The 23328-nt window shown below is 46.8% G+C and overlaps 3 protein-coding genes across 3 annotated transcripts in view; all 3 read right to left on the bottom strand.

Moving 5' to 3' along the window:
- Window positions 1–3533: 3533 nt before the first annotated feature.
- Window positions 3534–7381, bottom strand: KLHL33 (kelch like family member 33). The gene is made up of 4 exons (XM_040537803.1): window positions 6827–7381; window positions 5585–6518; window positions 5032–5202; window positions 3534–4487 (listed from the first exon to the last, which is right to left on the bottom strand). The coding sequence occupies exons 1-4, from the start codon at window positions 7347–7349 to the stop codon at window positions 3911–3913; spliced, it is 2205 nt and encodes a 734-aa protein (XP_040393737.1). The 5' UTR covers window positions 7350–7381; the 3' UTR covers window positions 3534–3910.
- Window positions 7382–9137: 1756 nt separating this feature from the next.
- Window positions 9138–13205, bottom strand: NDUFA11 (NADH:ubiquinone oxidoreductase subunit A11). Its single transcript, XM_040537293.1, has 4 exons — window positions 13094–13205; window positions 12750–12842; window positions 10235–10357; window positions 9138–9339 (listed from the first exon to the last, which is right to left on the bottom strand). Exons 1-4 carry the CDS (start codon window positions 13173–13175, stop codon window positions 9227–9229), a joined length of 411 nt encoding a protein of 136 aa, XP_040393227.1. The 5' UTR covers window positions 13176–13205; the 3' UTR covers window positions 9138–9226.
- A 6551-nt stretch (window positions 13206–19756) lies between these two features.
- Window positions 19757–23328, bottom strand: part of RANBP3 (RAN binding protein 3) — a 45243-nt gene continuing 41671 nt past the window's right edge. The window contains exons 16-17 of the mRNA XM_040537292.1: window positions 22176–22356; window positions 19757–21167 (exon numbers count right to left, since the gene is read on the bottom strand). Coding sequence (XP_040393226.1) covers window positions 21124–21167; window positions 22176–22356 — 225 coding nt within the window. The 3' untranslated portion in view covers window positions 19757–21123. The remainder of the gene's footprint in view (window positions 21168–22175; window positions 22357–23328) is intronic.

Raw genomic sequence — 23328 nt, 5'->3', positions numbered from 1 at the left:
CAGATGAAGTTACATGTGATCTGATCCTGTCCAGGCACCACTGAGAAGACATTTCAATCCACTTCATTGTCCATTTACCTTCTCTGTACTTTGTTTTTGCCCCCAAAGCAGAAGTCCATGCAGGACTGATGGACCATTCCAGCATGCTTTGGCAAGGGCAGGGAAATACTCCTGGCTGGTCCCAGCTCTGAAGCGCTGGTCGTATGCAACTTTGAAATGTGCTAGCAAGCATACATAAGGGGAAACTATCAGGCATAGAGGCTGAACTTCTGTATGTATTTACTACAGAGAAAAGTGTTTGTGTGCTCAAGGAAAGCAAATAACTATGTACTTTTCAATTAGAAAAAAAAATAAAATGTTTAAGAAAATCTTAATATTGCTAGGCTGTGTTTGCAACTTTCAGTTGGTTGTAGCATTTGAAAACACCTTGAGACACCACTGCTGGCAAATTCACCAGTGGTTCTACTTACAGGTGATGTTCTCTGCTTCTACAGCAATTCCATCATTCCATGAATCTTTCCAAAGTTTGGTCTTGCTTCTGCTGTATTTGGGCCTACTCTTTTATACCAGGAGTCTGCAACAGGTCACACAGGTAATACCAGTTCTCTACAATAATAAAAATATGTTTATAAAAATATATAGATTGATATGAATGACAGGAGGATTCCTTCTTCTCCTTGCTGCCTACCCAAGCACTTAGAGAAAGGTCAAGCAGGAGGGAGCAATTTCCATCTTCACAAGCACTGTGGTCCCTTGTCAGCTGCTGAAAGCTTTGCTGATAAAGCACTGAGGGTCACGGCCTCGTGATAAAGACAGCTGCAATTTCTATGTTTAGGGGTGACTTGCTGAGCTTTGTTATTGAGGAGTGGCAGAGAGGAGCTGTTACAGACTGGCCGCATCCCCCACAACCCATCGCCCTGCACTGCTCAAGGCGAGGCAAGGTGGAGGTGTCGGGAGAGAAGACACATCAGAAGACGGTCTAGTTTTGGTCCTTGTTTCTCACCACCCAACACTATTTTAATTGGAAATAAATCAATTTTCCCCAAGTTGAGTCTGTTTTACTCATGAGGGTAGTTGGTGAGTGATCTCCCTATCTTTGTCTCAACCCACAGATGTTTTCATCTTATTTTTTCCCCCTGCCCTGTTGAGGAGGGGAAGTGGGAGAGCAGCTGGGTGGGTGTCTGGCAGCCAGACAAGGTTAATGTGCCACAGCCAGCAAGAGTAACATGGGAATTAGTAAAACAGTTGACAAACGGGGAAAAAGGTAAACAACTACAGAAGGTTTAAGAGATCATCTAGGTTCAGAACAGTCTAAATTCCTCTAATTGTAAGCCTGTTGTACATTTAAAAAAAATATCTCAGAATAGTGTTCTCTTGGACACAAGGGCTGTTACACAAGCAAACATATCAGATTATAATGCATATACTTTTTTAATACTAAGTATTGTGTAATTTCATGTAGAGGCATGTAGGATATAAGGTCCTGTCAGGGAACAGTGCTCCAGGGGCATGTGCAGGACAGCTGCAGGTATCGCCTCAGTGTGAACTCTTGAGTGCCAGGTCTATTGCTGCAGGTGATCAAGGAGATGGGCATCTGCAGAGCTGGCCCCTGCCCTCACAAGAAATTTAAGATTTTGCTCTGTAGACAAAGGGTGGAATATCATACACTGAAGCTTACAAAAATGTTAAAGATAAGAAGTAAAACCATTAAATCTAGATGTGAGTACTGTTCAATACATTTCAGCTGGTAAATGAATCAATTGATCAGACTACGAGTTCCATATGCAAAGTATTACCTGTAGAACAGGTGAAAATAGCAATACCAAAAGATAATTCTCTCATCTTGGTTGCCACAAGACATGCTGAATAACGTCAACATGTGGCAGGGGATATGGCACATTGGAAATTGGATAGCATGGGCTTTAAATGACATGCAGTCATTGATGGAACTGAAAAACAGCAATATGTTGTAGGAATACAAGTTTTACATCAGAATCAACACATCATTCAGACTGCAAGGCAAGTAGCTAGCTCTGATTCCTGACTACTGTGCCGTTAGTAAGCACTGCAAGCATGCTGTGCATCAAAATTACGTCTACTATGACGAGCTGCAGATATGAGTACCAGACTGGCATGCAGGTGATCACATCCATGTCCATCAAGGGGTGGAGTGTAGTTGTCACCTGGACAATTATTGTACAATTGCTGAAACACTGGAATTGCTGAAAAAATGGCCAATCCAAGTATGTCATGAACTCATTGTGACCACTGCTTGATCCTAAAAGACTATTTGATGAACGTGTATTCAATCAGAAGTGTATGTGTGCTGTATTGTTCTGTCCACTCAAAATATTATACATCTTTGATCACCACTTCTGGGTATTGTCCCCAGGAACTGCAGGTTTATTACTATGCTAAGAATATCTTCTTGGCATAGTAATGAATATGATCTTTCAAAACTCCTTCTCCCTCCTCCCCATTGCCCCCCCCCCCCCTTTTTTTTTTTTATGTGCTATGAATACATTGTGGTCATTGGTGATGAGAGCAGCAGGTGTAAGTTTTTCCCCATGTGCTGGAAAGTGGAAAGGTCCTGCCCTTCCAAAACATTTCCTCCACCATTTTTTCCTGTGACCCATAACTAACTCACTGGTCTGTCTGTAGCGGTTGGACAAAATGGGGAAGCATATCTTTGTCTCTGCCACAGCACTTGTGCCAGCTGAAGTCCTAGAGACACACATTTCTCTCATAGTCTGCTGTTCTAACAAGGCACCAAGCCAAGGGGCCAGCAGGCAGCCAGTGGGGTGAAGAGCAGTACGTTTCCTCCAGGCAGGAGTTTGGTTTCCCAGTCTGCCATTCCCAGCCAGGAATAACACTCAGTGAAATATCAAGATCGCTTGTGTCATGGATTGGTGAGGCTTATAAGGATTACAGTTATCTTTGTTCCTGAAGCTGGAATATTTCCTTTCACATGAGCTCCCAATATACTCAGTCGCTTTTTTTGTTGTTGTTTTTTGTTTTTTGTAATCCCTCTCCCCCTGCCTTCTTCACCCAGGACCCTCAATTCCCTTCCTCAGGCTATCACCAGTACCCCAATTAATCCCAGAAACCCCACTACCTCAGCCTCTCCCTGCAAGACTTCCCTAGGATGTCCCCCACCTCCAGGTAACCCTCCAGGTAACTCCAGGAAGCCAAGACCTCCCAGGAACCTCAAACCCTCCAACAGCCCTGTGTAGGTGGAGTCACCATCCCTGGCGGTGTTTAAGGAGAGGTTGGACATGGTGCTTGGGGACATGGTTTAGTGGGTGATATTGGTGATAGGGGGATAGTTGGACCAGATGACCTTGGAGGCTTTTTCCAACCTTAATCATTCTATGATTCTACGATCTACCCCAAAACCCTGGCACCCCAGGACTCCCTTATTCCCTCAGAATCCCACATGAACTCCAAGATGCCTGTAAATCCCAAGACCCCTGCTTTATGCCCAATGAACATTCAGAGCCCCAGTGCCCTCCATAACCACTCCCCAGCAGACCCCAGAATACAGGCAAGCCTGGTCCCCACCATCACCCATCCAGGACACTCAGCCCTCTAGTCACCTGCTGTCCTCTTGTTCCTTGTGAGAAGCCTCTGGATGCCTGGGTTCCCCAGCAGAACAAATAAGACCCAGATGAGCTGTTCAGGAACCATGTTTATTCAATCCAAGCATGTGGGGGGAATTGAGGTGGTGGAGCAACCTCCTGAGCATTCCTGGAGGAGCAATTTTGCAGTGCGGGGGGGTCTTTGTGTCCCACGGGGTCCCCACAATCTAGGGCAAAGTACCATGGGGGCTGAGGAGGGATATGGGGTCAATTATGCCCTGTAGAGATGCCCGTTGGGAGACCAATATGGGGTACAGAGCTTTTAAGGTCCACTAAGTGTTACGGTGGGTATCAGATGATCTAGAGGAAACCTCAAGGCAGCTGGGGCCACGTAAGGCTGAGGGCACAGTGAGGACACAGACCTGGAGGTCAGTATAGGCATGGGGCAAGGTGCCCCGGGTGATCCAGCGCCGAGTGCCTGGCTGGTAGGCATGGATCAAATGAGTATCCCGGTAGGTTTCATGACTGTACCCACCTAGTACGAGCAGCTCCCCTCCCAGCACAGCCGCACCCCCCACTACATGGGCTTGGGGCAGGGGGCTGAGCAGGACCCAGATATTTAGCTTGGGGCTGTAGACCTCAAAGGCCAGCTGGTCCTTGTAGCCACTCTGCCCATCCCGCTGGCAAAGTCCCCCCGCCACATAGAGCTGCCCGCCTGCCTCCTCCATGATGTGGCCAGCTCGCTGGCCATTCATGGGGGCCAGGAACGTGGCAGGTGCACCCGGGACGTAGCGCAGAAGGGCCGTCTGGCACTGGTACGCCTCGTCACAGCCCCCTGAAACGTAGAGGGCACCATCCAGGGCACATGCCGCATGCCCACACAGAGCCGTCGGCAGGGGCTGGCACGTCCTGGGCAAGGAGAGAGGGAACAGTGAAGGGCAGGTAAAGCAGGGCTGCCCCTCGGTGGCTGCCTGGCCAGCAGGTCCCTGCTGAGCAGTGCTGGCCATGGATCCTTTGATCACTCAGCAGGCACTGCTGGCCAAGCCCCAGCAGGCAGCATTAGCTGCATGTAATGGATGCACAAGGGGCATCGCTGTTCAACAAACGACACCCTTAGTCGACCCACAAGGGACTCCCCCAGTAGGCAGTGTTGGTCAACACCTGGTGGAGCACCCAAGGAACATAGCTGGAAGGCATTTAAATGATTCCCGTCATTGGCAGATGGCCAGCAGAACCTCAGTGAACACTACTGGCCAACCCATTCACTACCAATAGGCATCACTGGCCAGCACCCAGTGTCCCAAGGGACACTTCTTCCACAAATGCCAGCTGCAGGCCAGTGAGTTCTCCATGGGAGCGTCAGTGACCCAAAGACCACTCAGTGGGCACCACTGGCTAATGCAAGGGGCTACGAGGGCAGAGGAAAGCAGGTGTCTGGGAGGAGAGGTCTCACCTCCAGGTGTCAGCGGACAGGTCATAGCACTCCACGGTGTCTGTGCAGTAGAGGTCACCTGAGCTGCCCCCCAGGGCATAGATGAAGCCCCCAAGTGCCACAGCAGCAAAGTAGCTCCGCCCACAGGTCATGCTTGCCAGGCGCTCCCAGGAGTCATCCATGGGCCGATACCTGGTGTTGAGAGGACATGGGGGCAAGAGACTAGCCATTACCCACAGCGGCATGAGGTGGTGTTGGCACTGCTGAGGGCAGCAAACCACCCACAGGCAACCAACCCCGTAATGCCCTGGAGACCATTGCATGGAAACATCCTCCTCCCTCCAGCAATACTGATCCCATAAGGCTGTAAGGCTACATCTCTGGGTGGGGGCCTCCCTGCCCTGTTCCCTACAAATCCTGTAACATCCCCAGGTGGGATAGCTCCGCAGGGACAGGAAGCTCCCAGTCCAACAGACAACCAAAATACCACAGAGCCTTGGGTCCGTGTGGTAGCTCTTGCTCCCCCAGTAGTTCCAATCCCACAGGCTACCTCTTGGTCCTCTGTAGCCCTCACCTGTAAACACTGGCCAGGGTGTCATGGACCCCATAGTAGCGCTTTCCACCCAGGACGTAGAGGATGTTGCCTACCACAGCTACAGCATGGCGGAAGCGTGGACCGTCAGGAAAGTGCCCCAGCGCCCTCCACTCCACACGCTTCACCAGCCCCACAGCACTGAGGTAGCGGTGGGCAAACCAGAGCTGCCTGCTGGGCTTCCGGGCAGCCATGTTGGTTGTCAGTTTGTCTCCACCACAGACCACCAGCACCTCTTGCAAGGAACGCACCCGGCACGGCAGCTGGGCCACTGGGTCCAAACTTGCTATCATGAGCTGGCGGAGGAGCCCTGGGTCAGCTGCCCCTGCAGCCACTGACTGGACCTTCTTCAGCTCCTGACCAGACATGAGGGCAAAGCGAACAGATGACAAGACTTCCTTGGCTAGGTCCTCTTGGCCATCTCCATTGGCCACAAGCCATCGGGATGCTGCTTCCAAAGCCTCCAGTTCATGGAGGACATTGAGACCATCAGAGCGGAGGAGGCGGATCAGGAGGTGTGCAGGAAGATCCAGGAAGGCTGGTGTGGCCACCACAGTGGGGAAGGTGGCCAAGATGTAGTCCTCTGCTATACGGCTCACCTGGGCCAGCCCATAGGCCACAGCAAAGGCCAGCACATCCAGACCAGTTTCTGGGGTCAGGCCATGGGTGAAAACATCCAGGCAGAGGGTGAGGAGACCCCAGGCCTGGTAGCGCAGGGAGGTCTCGGCTGCCTCCAAGACTACAGGCCATGGTCCGGCCACAGCCCCTGTGTAGGCGAAGGAGAGGAGGAGGCGCAGCTCCTCTGGGGACAGTCCCGTGGCCAGTGGGGCAGCAGGGTCGTGGGTTGCCTCCCGCATGGGGCAAGTGAAGAGGGCCCGGAAGAAGTCACAGGAGCAGCTCAGGGCCAGGCGCTGAACTAGGTGAAAGGAGGGAAAACGATGGGGGCAGGAAGGGGACCCAGTGTCTGGGTACTGCCCTTTGCAACTTGCAGCCCCCCAGAAGCTCGGGCATCCCCTGATGGTCCTCCTGCCAATGCGACAGGACCAGCCATGGGGCACCTCTTGCTCCCCCCCCCCACTTCAAGACAGGCACTGGAGACCCTGGCACTGACCCTGTGCACCCACCCTCCCTTCCCGGGGACCTAGGGGTCCCAGCGTGCCCTGCCGCCTCCTCAATTCCCTCCCTTCCCCTGCCCCCCCTGCAAGCCCACCCCCCCCGGCTCACCTGGGATAACCTCATCCCCTGCCTGCAGCTGGAGGTCGCAACCCAAGCCGCAGGCATGGAGCTTCTCCATGGCTCTGAGAGTCTCCCACTGCTCCTCCAGGGCCTCAGGACCCCCCTCCTGGCGGTCATTCTCCAGCCGGCAGGCACAGGCAGCCACCACCCGGGGGACCCCCAGAGCCCTTGCAGCCTCCTCCACCTCCCTCTCTCTGCCACGGGGCATGGTTCCCTCATAGGCAAAGGCCAGCATGGCTCGCCAGCCCCATAGTGTGACACCAGGTGGAAGAGGGACGTGGGAAGGGGGTCCCTGGCGCAGCTCTCTGGTCCTGCCCTCCAGAAAGCGTAGGAAGAAGGAGCTGATGGATGCTAGGACCACGGCATGGGCCACATCGCCCTCTGGACCCACAGCCACGTCCACCAGCTGTCCTGCGGTGCGGAGGTCATTGGCGACAGCCAGGAACTGTCCGGCATGGGTCCCATCCCGCAGTTGCCACTGGGATGGGGCTGGCCCCTCTGCAACCCACATCTTGCCTGTGGGAACATAGGGAGCAGGGGTCAGGGTGCCATTCCCACAATCAGAGCCTCTGGCCAATAGCAGGAGTCCTGGGTGGGGATATGGGGTGCTGCTGCTGGCGCTGCCCCATAGTGAAAGCCACTGGATCCATTGCCAAAGGCTCTAGAGACCACCACCAGGCTCTGCTACTGCCCCATAGCTGAATTTGATGCCCCTTGCCGAAACTGCAGCCCCATAGATGAATGTGATGCCCCCTATCTGCCTCATCACTCAACCCTCTGCTCTATAGCATGGGATGAAGCTACTGACCCATTACCAAAGCCAACTGAAAGCCACAGCCCTATAGTTGAGTGTCCCCCATCAAAGTTTCTGCCCCGTAGTAGAAGCCATGAAGTTCTGGCCCAGCCGTTGCCCCACATTCAAAACTACCGGAGCTCCACCACCACCAAAGCTGCTGACCCCTGGCCTGCCTCTCCTTGAAGACCCGATGCCCATCCCTTTTGTGCCCACTGCATGCGGGCACGCATTGCCCCATAAACCGTGCATGACGCCATGCATCATGCGTCCTCTCACACCGTTTGCCGTGCTGCATCGTGCTGACCCTGGCATGGCACATCACACTGCATGCCCCGTCGCCCCGTGGCACCCCGCGCATCGATCGCGTTGTCGCAGGGTGTCAAGTGTCCTTTGCAGCGCTGCCTGTCACGTGGCACGTGCCGTGCGCTGCATCCTGCGCTGCCATGCTGCGTGGTGTGCGGCAACCGCACACCCGTCCCCCCTTACCGCCTGCTGCAGCTCCAGGACGCTCCTGTGACCCCCCAGGAATGTGTCCGGGTAATTATAGCCCAGCCTGGACACGTGGCCCCAGCAACGGAGCTGGGATGGGCCCAGGCAGAGGGAGGGCCGTGGCCCCTGTCCCTGGGATGGGGCGGTCAGACACTGGGGTTCCCTGAGGACAGCAGGGCAGGAGGACACCGCTGGGATTTCCACCCCCCCCTTCTCAGGCAGGAGGGTGCAGGCAGGGCCGTAAACCCTGGGCTTATCCCCAGCAGGCAGTGCCAGCCTCTGGCCCATCAGATTCCCCCCCAAACCTTGCTCATGCTTCTGGAGTCCCCTCCACAGCCCCCACCAGCACCCCTCACCATCAACTTGTGAAAAATCCTATTTGATCACCCCTTCACCTTCTTTTCTCTGGGCTGAGCAATCCAGTTCTATTAGCCTCTCCTCATGCATCCCATACCTCAACACCCTAAAGCTGCTTGGTGGCCTTTGCTGGATGTGCTGCAGTCTGCACACAGAACATTCGACCACACCTGCTCCACCTCTGAGCTGGAAGACCTCTGGAGGTCCCTTCCAGCCTCAGGTATTTCCCAATTCTTTAGTTGTGGGCTCTAGACTTCCTTAAATGCTTACAGGAGAAAGCACCCAAGCTCCCAGACACTTAGCTATGGGCAATCCATAACCCCTCCACCCCCCAAATTCTTCAACCTCAACCTAAAGCCAAACGTATCAGCTGTGACTCCAGACCCTAACTGATGGACACAGTGAGGTGCGATCTCGATTCCCGCCACGAAATCTTGCAGGACTCAACAGAAACTACACGGCTAAAAAGCCTGACTGAAAACATTAACTCTACCCCTCAAGTTTGTACACACAATACAGAGAAATGGAGGCAAAGCGACTCATGCATGAAAAAATTCTCAGCAGGACCACGAGATCAAAACTTTGTGTTCCAATGCCTTCAGCTTTTTCCACATCTCAGCCCCAACCCTGTAAACAGCTGGACAATGTCAAAATTTAGTGACAACTCATTTGACAGTATCTTTATTATACAATGTCTTATTACATACAGCACTCAAAGGACAGCTTGCAGGGAGGAATGGCAACATTTACAGCCTGGGAGGTCCTGTCAGCCTCCAGCCCTCCTGTTTACCTATCTTCATTAAAGCAGCGGCAGCTCCAAAACCCAAACACGCAATGGTACCCGTCATGTAACTGCGAGCTGGAAAAAAAAAAAAAGAAAAAAAGAAAAAACAACCAATTAAACCAAAAAAGATCTATCAGGACACAAGTACTACGCAGTAGATCTTGACATATCTGCAATTTTTCATCAGCAGTTCGTGGTCCCTTGACCATGAGTATGGTCAATAGAAATCAGAAAAATGTATTTTTTCAATTAAGTTTTCTCATGCTTTTTGCCTACAGTTTCAACTATAAATATCTATAATCCACTGCCCCGTCTCCTTACACAAGGAATCTTAAATTGCTTATTTCAATGACTAAAATAACAATTGTTACTTCAAATTCTCATCAGTTTAGCAACCAGGAAAAGTAAAGAGAAATACTACTTCACCAGAATAGCAACTTAAGAAAAAAAAAAATCACTCAGATCTTTAATACTGAGTCTGCAAATGCCTGCAGAAAACAGTACTGCGTAAAAATCTGCAGGAATTAATCTAGCCTGACAACATCATGTCAGCAAGAGCCGAAAGATAAAGCTCATCCCTCAGACTGCATGATGAATTCACAAAGCGGATGATAGACTGCATTTTCAACGTAAAATAAATTACATTTGCTGTTAAGAAAACAGATTTCCACAACTATGTTTTTCATATCCTGCAATTTCAAGTTACAACTTGTAGTTATAATCGTCAGAGCTGGGTCAGCTCTGTTTTCAAGCTGTAAATCATCTTGCTATCATCTCCAGTCTCCCTCTGTATTTGTAGTATTTGTTTTAGGAGACCTATGCCATGAAGCATCACTGAAACTGGCATAAAAGGGAATACACATACAGAGATGAGTCTTTACCAAATAAGCCTGACATCAAGATTATTTAACTATTTTCCATAACACAAAGGTTTCTGAAAACAGAGGGCTCATTTCATTGCAGGCATTACCTCTTGCACCTAAGACAACTCCTGTTGTACAGCCTCCTATGAAATAGTTCAACGGATCCTCTGGCTTCTCTCGGATTTGGGCACTGAGGCAGGTAGTCAAGCCAAACACAGCTCCTAGCGTAGCTGTAAACAAAAAGCAAAGAAACTAAATAAACCCCCTTGAGGAACTGAGAATAAAATACAAAGCATATTTTGGAGAAGCATGGTGCCATTCAGCAGTTCCTCTGGGAGGAAAGAGGATAATGAAGCATTAACATCTGCTTATGATTACCTGGGGCCATCATAACCCAGACACATGATTAGACTCGAGCACTGTGCAAGTCCCATGGGATTCCTTCTGGTACCTCCTCTGGTTCAGAAGCAGCGCAGCCACCCTTGTGCGGCGCAGATCCTGCACGAGGAGGTCCAGCTCGGTCGTGGCTGGAAGGGGCTGTGTGCCACAAGGCCGGCACGTCCGCATGGCTACAGACAAAGGCCCCCATGTCCAGCTTGCTTACTAGCTTGGAATTCATAAGAACTCTCGCAGACGAGGCAATGGGGCAGCCCCCAGGCAGTCAGAGGGTAAGAGAAGTGAGGAGCAGGTTTCTCTGGAGCACTTTCCCTCAGGATGCAGGAGATAGCAGAGCAGTGTTTGTGCTCTTTGCTGAAACTTAGCTCCTGAGCGCCTCCGTACCCAGCCTCACAGGGAATCAGGTAGAGAAACGCAGGTGGCTCTGCTCTCTTTAAAGGTTGGTTTGCCCTTGCACTTTACACCCCTCTTTTGCCTGCCTGGGGCTTGTAATGATTTTTAGAAAATAGAAAAATTGACTGAATTTGTAAGTTACTGATTTTTAAAAATTGATTTTGATATTGTAAATTGATTCCATGAACTGAATTAAGACAATGCAACATAGCATTTTCTTGTCTACCGAATTACATATCCCGTTCCATCTGTGTAACTGAAAACTTTGGCAAATAGCTGTGTCAAACAAACATATAAAAAGCTTCTTTGGTTTATAATATAGGTTCTTGATCAGAAACGTAAGACTGGCTACCAGGCACTGTCTCCAGATTCTAATTCATCCTTCTGGGAACAACACACCGACTCAAAAATGCCCAAGATGAAGTTTCCAGCCTGTATGGTAACTAACAAACTGGAAGCTCATGTTATAAAGCTCATCACTTTTTCTGCAGAAAATGCAATTATGCTGATCCTAAAGTCAACTTAAAAGAGCACTGAAGAAACAAAACCCATAGACCAAGCACTGTACTTCAGTTCCCCCCACTTTCATTGCTTTGGACCAAGGACTCTGCAGGCAAAACACAGGGCTCCAGCCCATCAGGCTTGGCCTCCTTAGCAGTGGACATGATAAAATTCTTCCTCAGGTGTGAAAAGTAGCAAGAGGATTCTGTGCTAGTTTAGGATTACGAGATTTATGCAAGTAATAACTAGTGACATTATCTGGTCCATTACAATGACCTGTTATGGCTCAGGTCATTACGTGAGATTGTAGGTCCTGTTTTAGAGCTGAACAACTCAAAACTGCAGATGTGGATCACTTCTGAATCAGTTTCTAGTTCAGAACACCAGTGCTGGTGAAGAGATAGAGGTGGCACAGGCCATTAAATTACACTGAAAAACAAGGTGAGCTTAGTGAAAAGAAACTGCATTTGCCAAGGGTTTGGGGGGAGGGGGGGGCGCCCTTGTGGATATGTACCTGCATCTGGAACAGACCCTCAGTTCCCTGCTTACTTCTTCAGCATCCACTCCCTCTTGCAGACCACAGGCAATTCAAAACAACTAAATGGTTTCTTCTTGGCTATACGGCATGATTGGAAAAAAACCACTGATTTTCCTTTTAGCTTTTCAGAAACAGAAAGTCATTTATTAAGGGTAGCGCCTAACTTGTATGAAGTAGAGAAGTAAAATAATTTTGCTTTTAAGTTTGCTTAAAAATAACTTTTGCTTCCCTTATACTTTTGTCTTAGAACTGAATACACACACACACATATATATAAATATATTAAGTATTAAAAACATGTACATTTTACTCTAGATTGTAAGAAATGCATATTTTAAGCTTTAAATAAATAATATTGTTCTTATCCAGTTTTTGGGGCATTCACCACAGGATGCACCTTCAGCCTGAGCTGCGATGGCAGTTCTTGCATATCAAGCATTTAACCAGGAGTTTCTTCTGCCATCCCCCACGCAATTAGTGGCATTCCATTATCCAGCAGAAAAAGTTACCCACACGCAAGTAACACTTGCACGTATAAATAAGTAGCAAGTTGGAATAAAGCAAACGGAAGACACCAGCTGCAGCGCTTTGCACTTACGTGCTTTGAGTCACTTTATCATTTTGCCTCTCGCCTTCTGTCCTTAAACCACTCTACACCTTTGAGGTAGGTGAGCGGTGGAAGCACAGAGCCAAAGGGCCCCAGGGGACCGAGCACGGCAGGAGCCGCATCCCCTCGGCACCGCTACCGCTGCCTCGGGGGGGACGCGGCGCTGCTGGAGGGCACAGCCCCTTACCCATCGTGACGCTGTCGGCGGCTGCCATCTGCAAGGCGGAGAGGGCAGAGCTGGGCCGGAGCAGGATGATGCGGTACGCCGACCCGACCAGGCCTGCAAGACGGAACGGGCCGGTGAGCCGCGGGACGAGGCCCGCCGAGAGCCCCCTGCAGCGGCGCGGTAGGACCGGAGCCCGGCGCTGCCCCCCTCGAGCACCGGGACCCGCCCCGCAGCCGGCGGCAGCTCCCCGGCGGCGTACCGAGGCCGCGACCGGTCCGGGGCCGCCCTGCCCCGCTCCGCCGCCCACCCCCGCCGGAGCTCTCCCCCCTCCCCGGCCTCACAGACGCGGCCGCCCCGCTCCTTACCGGCGGCGGCGCCGACGCGGGTGGTGAGCCAGGTGCGGCGCGGGCACTCCTCGCCCTCGGGGCCGTCCCAGTAGCCCGCCATGGCGCCGCAAGGGCACGGCCGAGCTCTCGCGAGATGGCGGCGCGGGGGCCTCGCCTCGCTCCGCCCCGGGTCGGCGGCTGAGGGCGGCTGCGGGGCCATGGAGGGGCCGGGGGTGGTAGAAGCGGCCCCGGCGGAGCCCCGAGGGGGTTTCTCGGTGGCTGTGAGGGGATTCACGGCTGGGGAAGGGAGAGGGGAACTCCAGTGCTTGAAGTTCTTGCAGTACTTGAAGGGAGCGTATAAAGAGGAGGGGGAACGCCTGTGTACATGTGTTGGTAGCGATAGGACAAGGGGGAAGGGTTTTAAACCAAGACAGGGGAGATTTAGGTTGGAAATTAGGAGAAAGTTTTTCACTCAGAGGGTGGTGAGGCACTGGAACGGGTTGCCCAGGGAGGTTGTGGATGCCCCATCCCTGGAGGCATTAAAGGCCGGGCTGAACGCAGCTCTGGGCAGCCCCCTCTAGTGGGTGGCAACCCTGCCCAGAGCAAGGGGTTGGAACTGGATGATCTTTAAGGTCCTTTTTAACCCAGGCCATTCTATGATTCTACAAGGAGAAGCATTTGTCCCCGAAATCCCCTCACGAGGTTGGATTCTGTCGTGGTTTTAAGCCACGGGGCATGGGGTGAGGCAGGTGGGTGCTGTGCAGCTCGCAGGCCCCTCATGAAGAAACTGCAGGATTGGTCCTTCTGCTGCTTTTCAGGGTTCTAATTAAAATCACGCTCCTTCTGACTCCCCGGCGGTGGTTGGAAGGTGCTGCTGCACCAAGCTCTGCCTCTGTCTGCTTTATGACCCTCAGGATTTACCAAATTCCTGACATTTTTCTAAGTTCATCTTTAGGTAAAGCAGAATCCCGAAAATCTGGCTGATGGTCACTGTACCTGCAGTTTGATGGAGCTGGTGACGTGTTGCCCATCACAAATACCTTTCATATGGGATGCGCTGTGTTAATTCCTCTGTCACAAATGAGCAACGAGAATAGATAAAATGCTTCCAGTAGAAAATTAATTTTGAGAAACTGTTTTGAACAAATGTATGTTTATACAACTAGTTTTGAGGTGCGTGCTCTGCACCACTAACCTGCTAAAACTCTTAACATCCCGAGAAGCGATTGCTTTTTGCTCACAGCAGCAGAGGCATGTGGGAGAAACACCTTCTGTTGGCATTTGGTTACCTGATGGAGTGCTTTCTGAGATGATTGCAGAGTTTGAAGAAACAGCTGGGAAGTTCCCTAATTCACCTTTTTTTCTGTTGTTGGTCAGCTGTGGGCCAACACACAGGTTCTCTTTCTAAGGCTTTTTCTGTGTAGCTGGCACAAGGAGTTTCACTGTCCCAACCTGACCTGAAGTGGAGACGCAGCTAGGTTCGGGACAGACCTGTCTGTAGGTACAAGTACTGGTCTGACTCCTTCTTCATCCCACTCCCCAGAACTGATTTCCACAGGTCCAGCCTGGATGTATGTTTAGGCCAGTGGTACCTTTGATGCAGAACTAGCTAATTTTCATCCAATGCAGGGTGCTCTAGCAGAAAGCAGATGTTACCCTGAGCTTGTGATCTTGTCTGTGAAACCTCCAAGACCTGTTGAATTCATTGCATGGCCTCTGTATGCCCAAATGTTTTCTAAAGCGAATGGCTTCCTGAATGTGCTCCTGTTTCCTGAAGTTCTTTAGTAGGACAAACCTCTGGAAGATTTGTAGCTGCTTCACCTCCTCCTGCTGTGAAAAGGCTCATCGTCCACATGCTATGAAGTTACCCTAAACTAAGCTGGTGTTGGAAAACATCATCACATCAGCCTTATATTCTAAGGTTTCCTGCTGTCTTTGCATTGGCTTTCACTGATGGATCAGATATAATGCCTACACAAGGACTTGATTATACCTGAAATTCTTTAGAAAAGTAATTATATTTCACGTTTTTAACACACAGTCAATTCTTGGCTCTTAAAATATGACTTGATTTCAGATAGTACAGCTCTGTACTAACAACATACCCTTCTGATAGCTCCAATCCTTTAATTTTTCAGCAGAGGACAGTTTTGTGGTTGTGCTTTTATTTTTGGTTTTGTTCATTTGTGTGTGTGGTTAAGGGCTACAGATATAACTTGTTAGGACTTGAGCTATTTCCTTTGGATTTTCAAGGGCTCTATTCTAATTCTCTGTCCTCTGTATACTGTTTTATCTTTTTCTTCTGAAATAATAAAGATGCATCGACACATTTACGCCACACTAGTGTAGGCTACACTGTATGTATTTTTCAGTGGTTGTCAGTTTGCTAATAAAAACGTTTAACAACTCACTATCAAACTTTCTCAGTGGTATGCCTTCAAATCAGGCTCTTCCATTTGTATTTTGCCACTGTTAAAATGACTTCAGTAGCTGACTGCATGAAGTCCATAACTGGCTGGAATCTTGGTTCAAGCTTTATCTCCTCTTTAAGCATCTTTAAGGTACGCTAAAGCATGTAGCATAAATATAAAGCATGTAGCTTTAGCGTACCTTAGAGATTAAATTGGAGCTGCTGGGTGGCATGCAAGTTGGGGATGGCAGGGTCATCTCCATTCCAGAGCTGTCCCAACTGTCAGTTTTAGGGTTGGTATTTGGGTATATTAATGAGTCTCAGCCTAGTCTTAAAGCGTCTGCTTATGGTGACTGTTGTATCCAGCAATAGCAGCAGGGCCACTGTACTACTTCCCCTGCGCTCCAAAAATTCGCCTGTTCTTAAAAATAGAAACCAAACCCAACAATAAAGTACTCGCTACTTATTAAAGGAAGCAGGTCATAGGGCAGTTTTATTCCTCCTGCTTAGCACATCTAATGAAGGGTAGAATCACTATTACAGACAGCAGGACTAGAAAACCCATGACAGCAGTCACAGTGTCATGATGCATTTGCCCCAGTGTAAACATATTGGGGCCAGTAAGCCTTGCACGGAGTAAGGTTCTATACCGGGTAACAAATGGTGCTCTAGTTTGAGCAGCTACTGAAAGCCCTTCTGTCCTGAGCGCATATTACATGTAGTTATTACCTGTAGTAGATTCATACTGCATCTCCTGCATGCTTTTCAGTTTTGTGCTCAAGACCTCCTAGGCTATTAATGCTCATCACAGAACCGTTAGGAGACAGGAGCTTGCAACTTACTATAAACAAGTGAGTTCCAGGTAAAGCAACAAGCAAGTCAATCTAATTAATTAACATTACACTTAGACCATCTATCTTGAGTCAAAATAATTTGGTTGCAGAGGGTTTACCGTAAACTGTGCCTACATGCCAGAGTTAGCTAATCCAGGGACAGGATTTGTGTTACCTCCCTCAACTGTTGAAGGTGGGGGGTAAAATGACTTGCCATTGTGCTACAAGCAACTCATTTCCCTTCTTCCTCTGAAACTGTTGTAGAAGTAAGGACAGAACCACTGCCCTGTAAATCATATCCAAAAGAATTCCCCATTCTCCCCTCTTTTAGGAGCTTTTTGCATGGACTTACTCCCCACATAGTTCAGCGGCCTAAGCTTGTAATCCGAACTTGTCAGAAAAGGAATTTTACCTCGTCTGCAAAATGGGCTAATCAAATCCAATGTCAACAATCAGTAAGCTGCTTTCCAGTGCTCAGTGTAAGAAGCAAGCTCCTCATCCCATGTGCACAATTGGTAGAGTCTAATGATTTTTTGGGACTATTCAGATAACTGCCATCAGCAGCTATGCCCTCAAATTGGTTTGATTGATACCTCCAGGTCTCTTCAAGAGTGAGAGGAGGACAAATACAACATTATTACTTTTTTTCCTAGGTTTCAACAGAAGCTGAGAGTAACCTACCAAAATTCAATCAGCGTCTCCTTTAAAACGTACCCCCCACTCAACGCACAGATACATTCACTGCCCCCAGCAACAGAATTCCTGGGGTTCCTGCTGACAAATTCAGCTGTAGTTCTTTAAACCCTTGAAAAAAGGTAGTCACTCAAAAGGGAACTTTGAATACTATCTTAAAAAAAAAAAATCTTTGAGCATTTCTTTATAAAAGAGCTGTAACCAAAACCTATGCATTAGGAATTAAGATTGACTTGAAGAGTCTCATTTAGCAATTGTACCTTGGCACCTTTGTTGCTCTGTCCTTGTCTTTACAAGGTGGAAAAAAATGGTTATCCCAGAAAATTAAAATACCATTTTGTAATGTTATTTCTGAATTATCTGCTATCCACAAGCTGTGAGCTCAAGTCCATTATAAGAAAGTCAGTGCACCAAAAGACCAAAGAACAAGGGGAGAAAAAGCGCACAGTGAAAAGTCAGTTTAATGAAATCTTGCATGACAAATTATGGCAATTATCATAACTGGAATTGCTAAGACTAGAGATTACGGAGAAACATGGTAACTTTTCAAATCTGTAACATGTTTCTAGAAAGGAAATAAACCATTTTCTATACTCACTGGGAGAACAAGAGGCCAGTCAAACTGCAGAAAATGGGATGCATTAGGAAGAGTCTATTTAACGGCAGCAATACCTAAGCAATGGAATTGATTGGTACCTCGATGACGAGACAAGGGGGAGAGCCATCAAAACGTTGTGGGTCTTTTATTATTTTATTTGGTTTTTACTCCTGTAGGCTTCTAACAATGTGGACACCTGCTCAGCTTGCTTTTAGTGGCAGACTGCCAAGGACTAGTTTGAGATCTTTCCCTGCCCCATCTTCTCTGAAGCAGTGCGTTGCACACTGGGAAACTGACTGTGGAAAGATGCCAAAATGACACATTTTCTTATCTCAATGTTTAAATTTCCTGCAGGTCTAATCTTATTTTATATATTTTTTTTTGAAATAGGTTTATTTTTTGTTTTACTAACACCACCATACTTGTAGTATTTCCCCATCAAGTGTGTTCAATGTTATTAATCTTCAGTAACCTGTTTTCCTGGAAATTGTTAATAACTATGGTGACATCAGTCAGCAGCCAGAACAAGAGATGCAGTAATTGCTAACAACATCCATACATCAACAACAGACTTAGAAGCAAAGATGCAGGGGGAGGGTGGTGCAAGGGAAGATCGTTGCAACACGGCACAACTGGGCATCATCAGCCTCCTAAGAGCAGGAGGGTCAAGCACAGGAAACACAACACAGGGCTTGGGTTGTTTTGTTTGCTTGTTTTCTGTTAGAAGATTTAATGCAATCCCCAAATACACTTTCATACGACAGTCTTGCATAAGTCTTTCAAAACACATGGGCACTACCTGGTTTTACTTGTCAGTAATTTACTAAGGCTTAAAGCAGAGAATGAAATAGAATTTTTGCTTGGTCTAACTATAACTTGCTGGACAGGGCTTGAAGTAAATCTATAGCTAATTCTGTTAGTGATTCACACTACTATTTTTCTCTTCATTCTAAACATATGCAAGGCTTCTAGCTGAAATAAAATTTGTATCTGTAAGTAGCTGCCAGATTTTTTTTTTTTTTGGAATGCTGTAAGTGCCTGTGTACCACCTCTAAATCCCATCAAAGCTGGCATGCTTATTCCATTATTATTAATCTTCATGCACCATCAATTTCATGTTTAGGTAAAGCACCTCAAAGTGAGACTCTGCATAGACCCCAAAATGAATGGATTTTGGGACCAGGAAATAACACCTGTTTCTCCACAATTAGGCTCTGCTGACAAAGACACCTCATTAATTTTCTTAGGCTGACAACAATAAACTTTACGCTGCAAGGTTGTTTAAAAAGAGTAGTTTAAAATCTGAGTATCAGTGTAAAAAGATCAAAGATCCAAAATGCAGATCACTCATTTGAAAATACAGAAGTTCCCCAGGACATGTGATGAAGAAACAATTGTGTGGGTGGGTAGTAAGAAACACGCTCGTTTTCTGTTAGCGAGTTGCAAGGGAAAGGGTGCATCACAGGTTTGTGCGTGGTTAAAAAAACAAAACAAAACAAAACAGAACAAAAACCCACAACTGTAGGGAGAAAAAAAAAATGTAAAAGGAATGAGCAGACAGTCCAGGGAAATCATGAATGCAATGGCACAGCTAATCATTAGCCCCTTTTTACTCCCAAGATGCTCCTTCAGAAGGCTATCACAGGAAAAACAACCTTTCTACCCCCCCGCCCCGCCAAGTGAAGTCTCCAACAGTGGCTAAAATTGGCCAACAATTAAATTAAACGTTCTCAACCCCCAATGAAGAAAAGTGTGTTTTCATAAAATAAAGGCAATAAGGGCTGTTTTGATCTTTGAATAAGTTGAAAGTTGCTTTTGTGCTGCAACCTAGGTTTTCATTTTCAATTCATGCCACATTAAAATAAATTGGAAGGGGAAGAAGCATTAAAATGGTGCATTTAGACCTCCTTAATCTAAAGGAGAAAAGGCAAGCAAATGAGAAATTATCTAGTAGTAAACTACTTATAAAGAACATAGAACATTTTGGGGAATTTACAGAAAAATCATGCAGTCACTGTCTTAGGTGACTACCAAATTCCAAGTGTGCTCCATAACACCAGATGTTTTAATAACAAAATAAAACTCAACTTTCACACAAAAGGCCCAAATGATCAGAAAACGTCCAAAGTAAAAAAGTGAGTTACGGTTACAGCAGGAGTACTTCAGAATTACACACAGGAAAACACATTCTTGCTTTTATTTTGGTGGAACAGAATACAATATCCTTCAGCCCAAACTATTCAAAGCTGGCAATATTACCTTTTTTCTTCATGCTGCAAGACTTCAGGAAACAGAATAAGGACAGGAAGGGTTAAAAGTTAATTTTCTATTTAAGGCCGTTAATTCAGCAAGATATTTAAAAATGTACTCAACTTTAAGCATGAATAGTTGCATTGACTTCAGTAAGATTATTCACATGTAGTTAAGTCAGGCAAGTGCTTAAATGGCTTGTTGAATCAAGCCATTAAATGAGAGCTGCTTTATTATACAGATTTATTTTAATGGCTGACCAAGCTCATTACATGAGCCTATTTTATTCTTCCAAGGGCTAACAGCTGCTTCCTCATCAACTTTTCTGAAGGTGTAACCTGTATGCCTCCCTACACTTTACTGTAGCCACAGAAACATATAATTTTCTAAGAAAAATTGTATGCAACATCTATTATATATAGTGGCTTAGCTCTCCCTTAAATAGTAACAGAAAAGAACAGTACAAAACAATAGTTTCACTTTTTCAACACACAAGAGCATCTTATTGAAAAACTAAAATAAAAAAGTATCACCACAATATAAATCCCCAAATAATAATAATGAAATGGGAAGAAAGAAAAGGAGTTAGCAAAATGTCCTGTGGACTTTAAAGTCTCTTATTAACGCATTAAAAAAGCTTCTCTGGTGAATCACAATGTTTTGTTTCTTTCTGTTTACAAACCCACTAGACAGGGAACAACGGTGTCCACAACCTACGTTGGGATTAAAAGGTAAAAATGCAAGCTGCCCCATCTGCAGTCCAAAAAGAGAATGAACCCAAAAGGGCAGTCAGTGAGCGTAGGAACTGGTGAGGACCCGGTTTCCCTGCAGGTGGCAGAAACTCATAAGGGGGGAGTAGGGGGTTACCAAAGCAGAATTCATGTTGGAACCGTGTCGGAAAGTTCTATCTCGGAGGCCTGCAAGACATGAACTACTGAAGAAACAGTCAAAAGGTCCCAATGAAAAGCTGTGACAAGCTGTAATGTGCCATTTTAATTACAAGGAAGAGGGGAAATGTTTGGTTGTTTTTTTTTTTTGGCTCATCAATATGATGAGCTTTCACGTCCCAAACCACATTCAGGTAGTTTCCAAGTCTGCTTTTTTTTTTTTTGTATGGAATCTACTGATCCAGACCAAAAAACCAAACAAACAGAACAGGGATGCACAGTTCTTAAGTCCTGGAGCCTTCAACACTGCCTGAAACAATAGCTGGCCTGGGGTATCCAGAGAGATGCCTGCAAGATGGTGTTCATAGCAGCCTTGCAAGCAGATCGGCTCACATCTGCTATGTGCTGCCAACATTCTGCCCGTCACCTTCGTCATTAGGACCTGAAACAGACAATAGTTTTGTTATATCTTTTTTCTTGCCTTACACTAAGGGACCTCACTTGAGAAGCCTACAGATGTCTCACATTTAGGATTTCAATGACAGATTAGAATGATAGTTGCTTCTCTCCCCCCTCCCTCCAACTGACATATTCCCTCTACAGATTAAGTTCTGTCCACTGCAAAATTTTATATTCTTGACTAGTCTGGTTTTGGGATCCCAGTAGCATCCCAGAGCTCAGTTTCCAGCCTAAGTCCACACACTGTGTTTTTTTGTTTTGTTTTAAGTATTAGTATTATTAGTATTTTTCCCCAGCAGTGAGTCAGGTTGGAGCACTGATCTCAGTAAAAGATGGGATGTATTAAGCTGTAGGAAGGCAAAGCGCAGACAGTTTGAGGTCAGAAGGAAACCTTCCTCACACTGATGATTGGTGTTTTTTTCAGCTATGGCCTCTCTGCGTACGATGAAAGCAATTACACTCTTTCCACTTCTTTTTGTAAACCTTCTGCTTTCCAAATAGCATTCTACTCAAAGGTCAGCCTGGAAGACTGGTGGTCTTGTTGGTTTTGTTGTTGCTGTTGCTGCTGCTTTGTTTTTTTTTTAAGTGCAAACCTTGGCCATGTGGAAGGCAAAACTGAAACTCAAAACCACCTTTAAAGGTCCTACAAACAAAGCTAGAACTAATTGAAGCATAGATCACTTCTGCTAATCCATGACATGTAACTCGGCAGACAGAAGCAGCAGCCGTTTTACCAGTCTGGAGAAGTAACTAGAATCATAGAATGGCTTGGGTTGGAAGGGACCTCATAGATCATCCAGTTCCAACCCCCCTGCCACAGGCAGGGATGCCACCCACTAGATGAAGTTGCTCAGGGCCCCATCTAACCTGGTCTTGTACACCTCCAGGTCAGAAGTATATCTACAGCGTACAGAGAGGACAAACAGTCTGCCTTAAACAACAACAAAGGAAATGTATGGAGAGGAAGAAATCCCATGTCTTTCTTGCTTACCACTTCCGACTGATCCTGAAGGTGCAAGGACATCATCATCACTGTCTTCCTCGTTTGATTGTGTTACTTCTGGCTCAGGTGCTACACTCTTGACTTCTTGTTCTTGTTCCACTCTACTCCGCAAAGCCAAGATCCGGTGGTGTAATGCAGCATACAACTGCCCTGTATCTTTAGAGCTTGCCTACATTTTTTTTTTTAATATTCAGAAACAAGAAAAGGTGCAAGGAATTACAACAGAATAAAGCATTTACTTAATCTACAACAGTGAGGCCAAGTTTCACAAGCTACTTTTCAGTTTTCTCATATAGGCATTTTTCAACCTAAGTCACAATGGGTTGTGGTATACATAGTAAGATGTTAGATATACTCAATCCTGATGTTTAGAGTATATTCCCCTCTGCTCAGCACCAGCCTTCTCTGGATAACATAACTAGTACTCGCTGATTTTATATAAGCTTCTTCACCTAGGTGTCATACAGCTTTCCTGACACCCCCAAAAAACCTTGAGATAAAAAGATCTTTTTATTAAAAAGTTTGGTTTGCACAGATTTTCCAGGTTTGTCAATCATTCAGTTTCACATATTTGTTAATCATAATCAGGTCATTCAACTGTTTCATAATACATCTACATAAAATTTCAACGTACAATATACTGAGAAAACTGAATGGGCATGCAATCGGGCAGGTGGTAGGTTGGTGGTTGCTTTTTCGTTTGTTTGTTAAAAACACACACACAAAAAAACACTCTCATAAGAGAGCCATCAGTTCCATAGAACAGCATTTGTAACTATCTGTCCAGAGTATTTCTTCTCTTACTCTAAAAGTGGTTTATGTCCAATTTACAGCTTCAAAACGAGCAATTTTTAGGCCTGTCAAACTAAGTATTCTGTGAACATTATAATCAATTTAAAAGAACTCTTTTATGAAGCTCTGTATGCACCATGTCAATGAATTCCTCACATTAACTACTATTACCTTTACCCAAAGTTAACTTTAAGGAAACAATTTCACTACTTAGATTACTTCATAAAAAAAATTGTTTCCACATCCAGCCCAACCTGTCACTTAAATCAGTCACCACTGTATTTGCAAAATTCCCCTGAAGAGAGCTGCAGTGCAATCAATTATTCCATACAAGGTATTTTTAGAATTG

This window comes from Cygnus olor, chromosome 26, assembly GCF_009769625.2.
Source record: "Cygnus olor isolate bCygOlo1 chromosome 26, bCygOlo1.pri.v2, whole genome shotgun sequence".
NCBI lineage: Eukaryota > Metazoa > Chordata > Aves > Anseriformes > Anatidae > Cygnus > Cygnus olor.
The sequence above is the reverse complement of the archived record's forward strand: the minus strand, read 5'-3'. Positions and strand labels throughout refer to the sequence as shown.

Bases quoted from the DNA above. Each gene is read 5' to 3' on its own strand.
- KLHL33 (XM_040537803.1), bottom strand. From the start codon at position 7,349: ATGTGGGTTGCAGAGGGGCCAGCCCCATCCCAGTGGCAACTGCGGGAT. The intron at 5,203-5,584 runs GTGAGGGCTACA...TCTCAACACCAG, and splicing joins ACCCTGGCCAGTGTTTACAG to GTATCGGCCCATGGATGACT. The intron at 4,488-5,031 runs GTGAGACCTCTC...CTCCTTGCCCAG, and splicing joins CTGTCCGCTGACACCTGGAG to GACGTGCCAGCCCCTGCCGA.
- NDUFA11 (XM_040537293.1), bottom strand. From the start codon at position 13,175: ATGGCGGGCTACTGGGACGGCCCCGAGGGCGAGGAGTGCCCGCGCCGC. The intron at 10,358-12,749 runs GTAAGGGGCTGT...TTTTGTTTACAG, and splicing joins CGCCGACAGCGTCACGATGG to CTACGCTAGGAGCTGTGTTT. The intron at 9,340-10,234 runs GTAATGCCTGCA...TTTTTTTTCCAG, and splicing joins AGTTGTCTTAGGTGCAAGAG to CTCGCAGTTACATGACGGGT.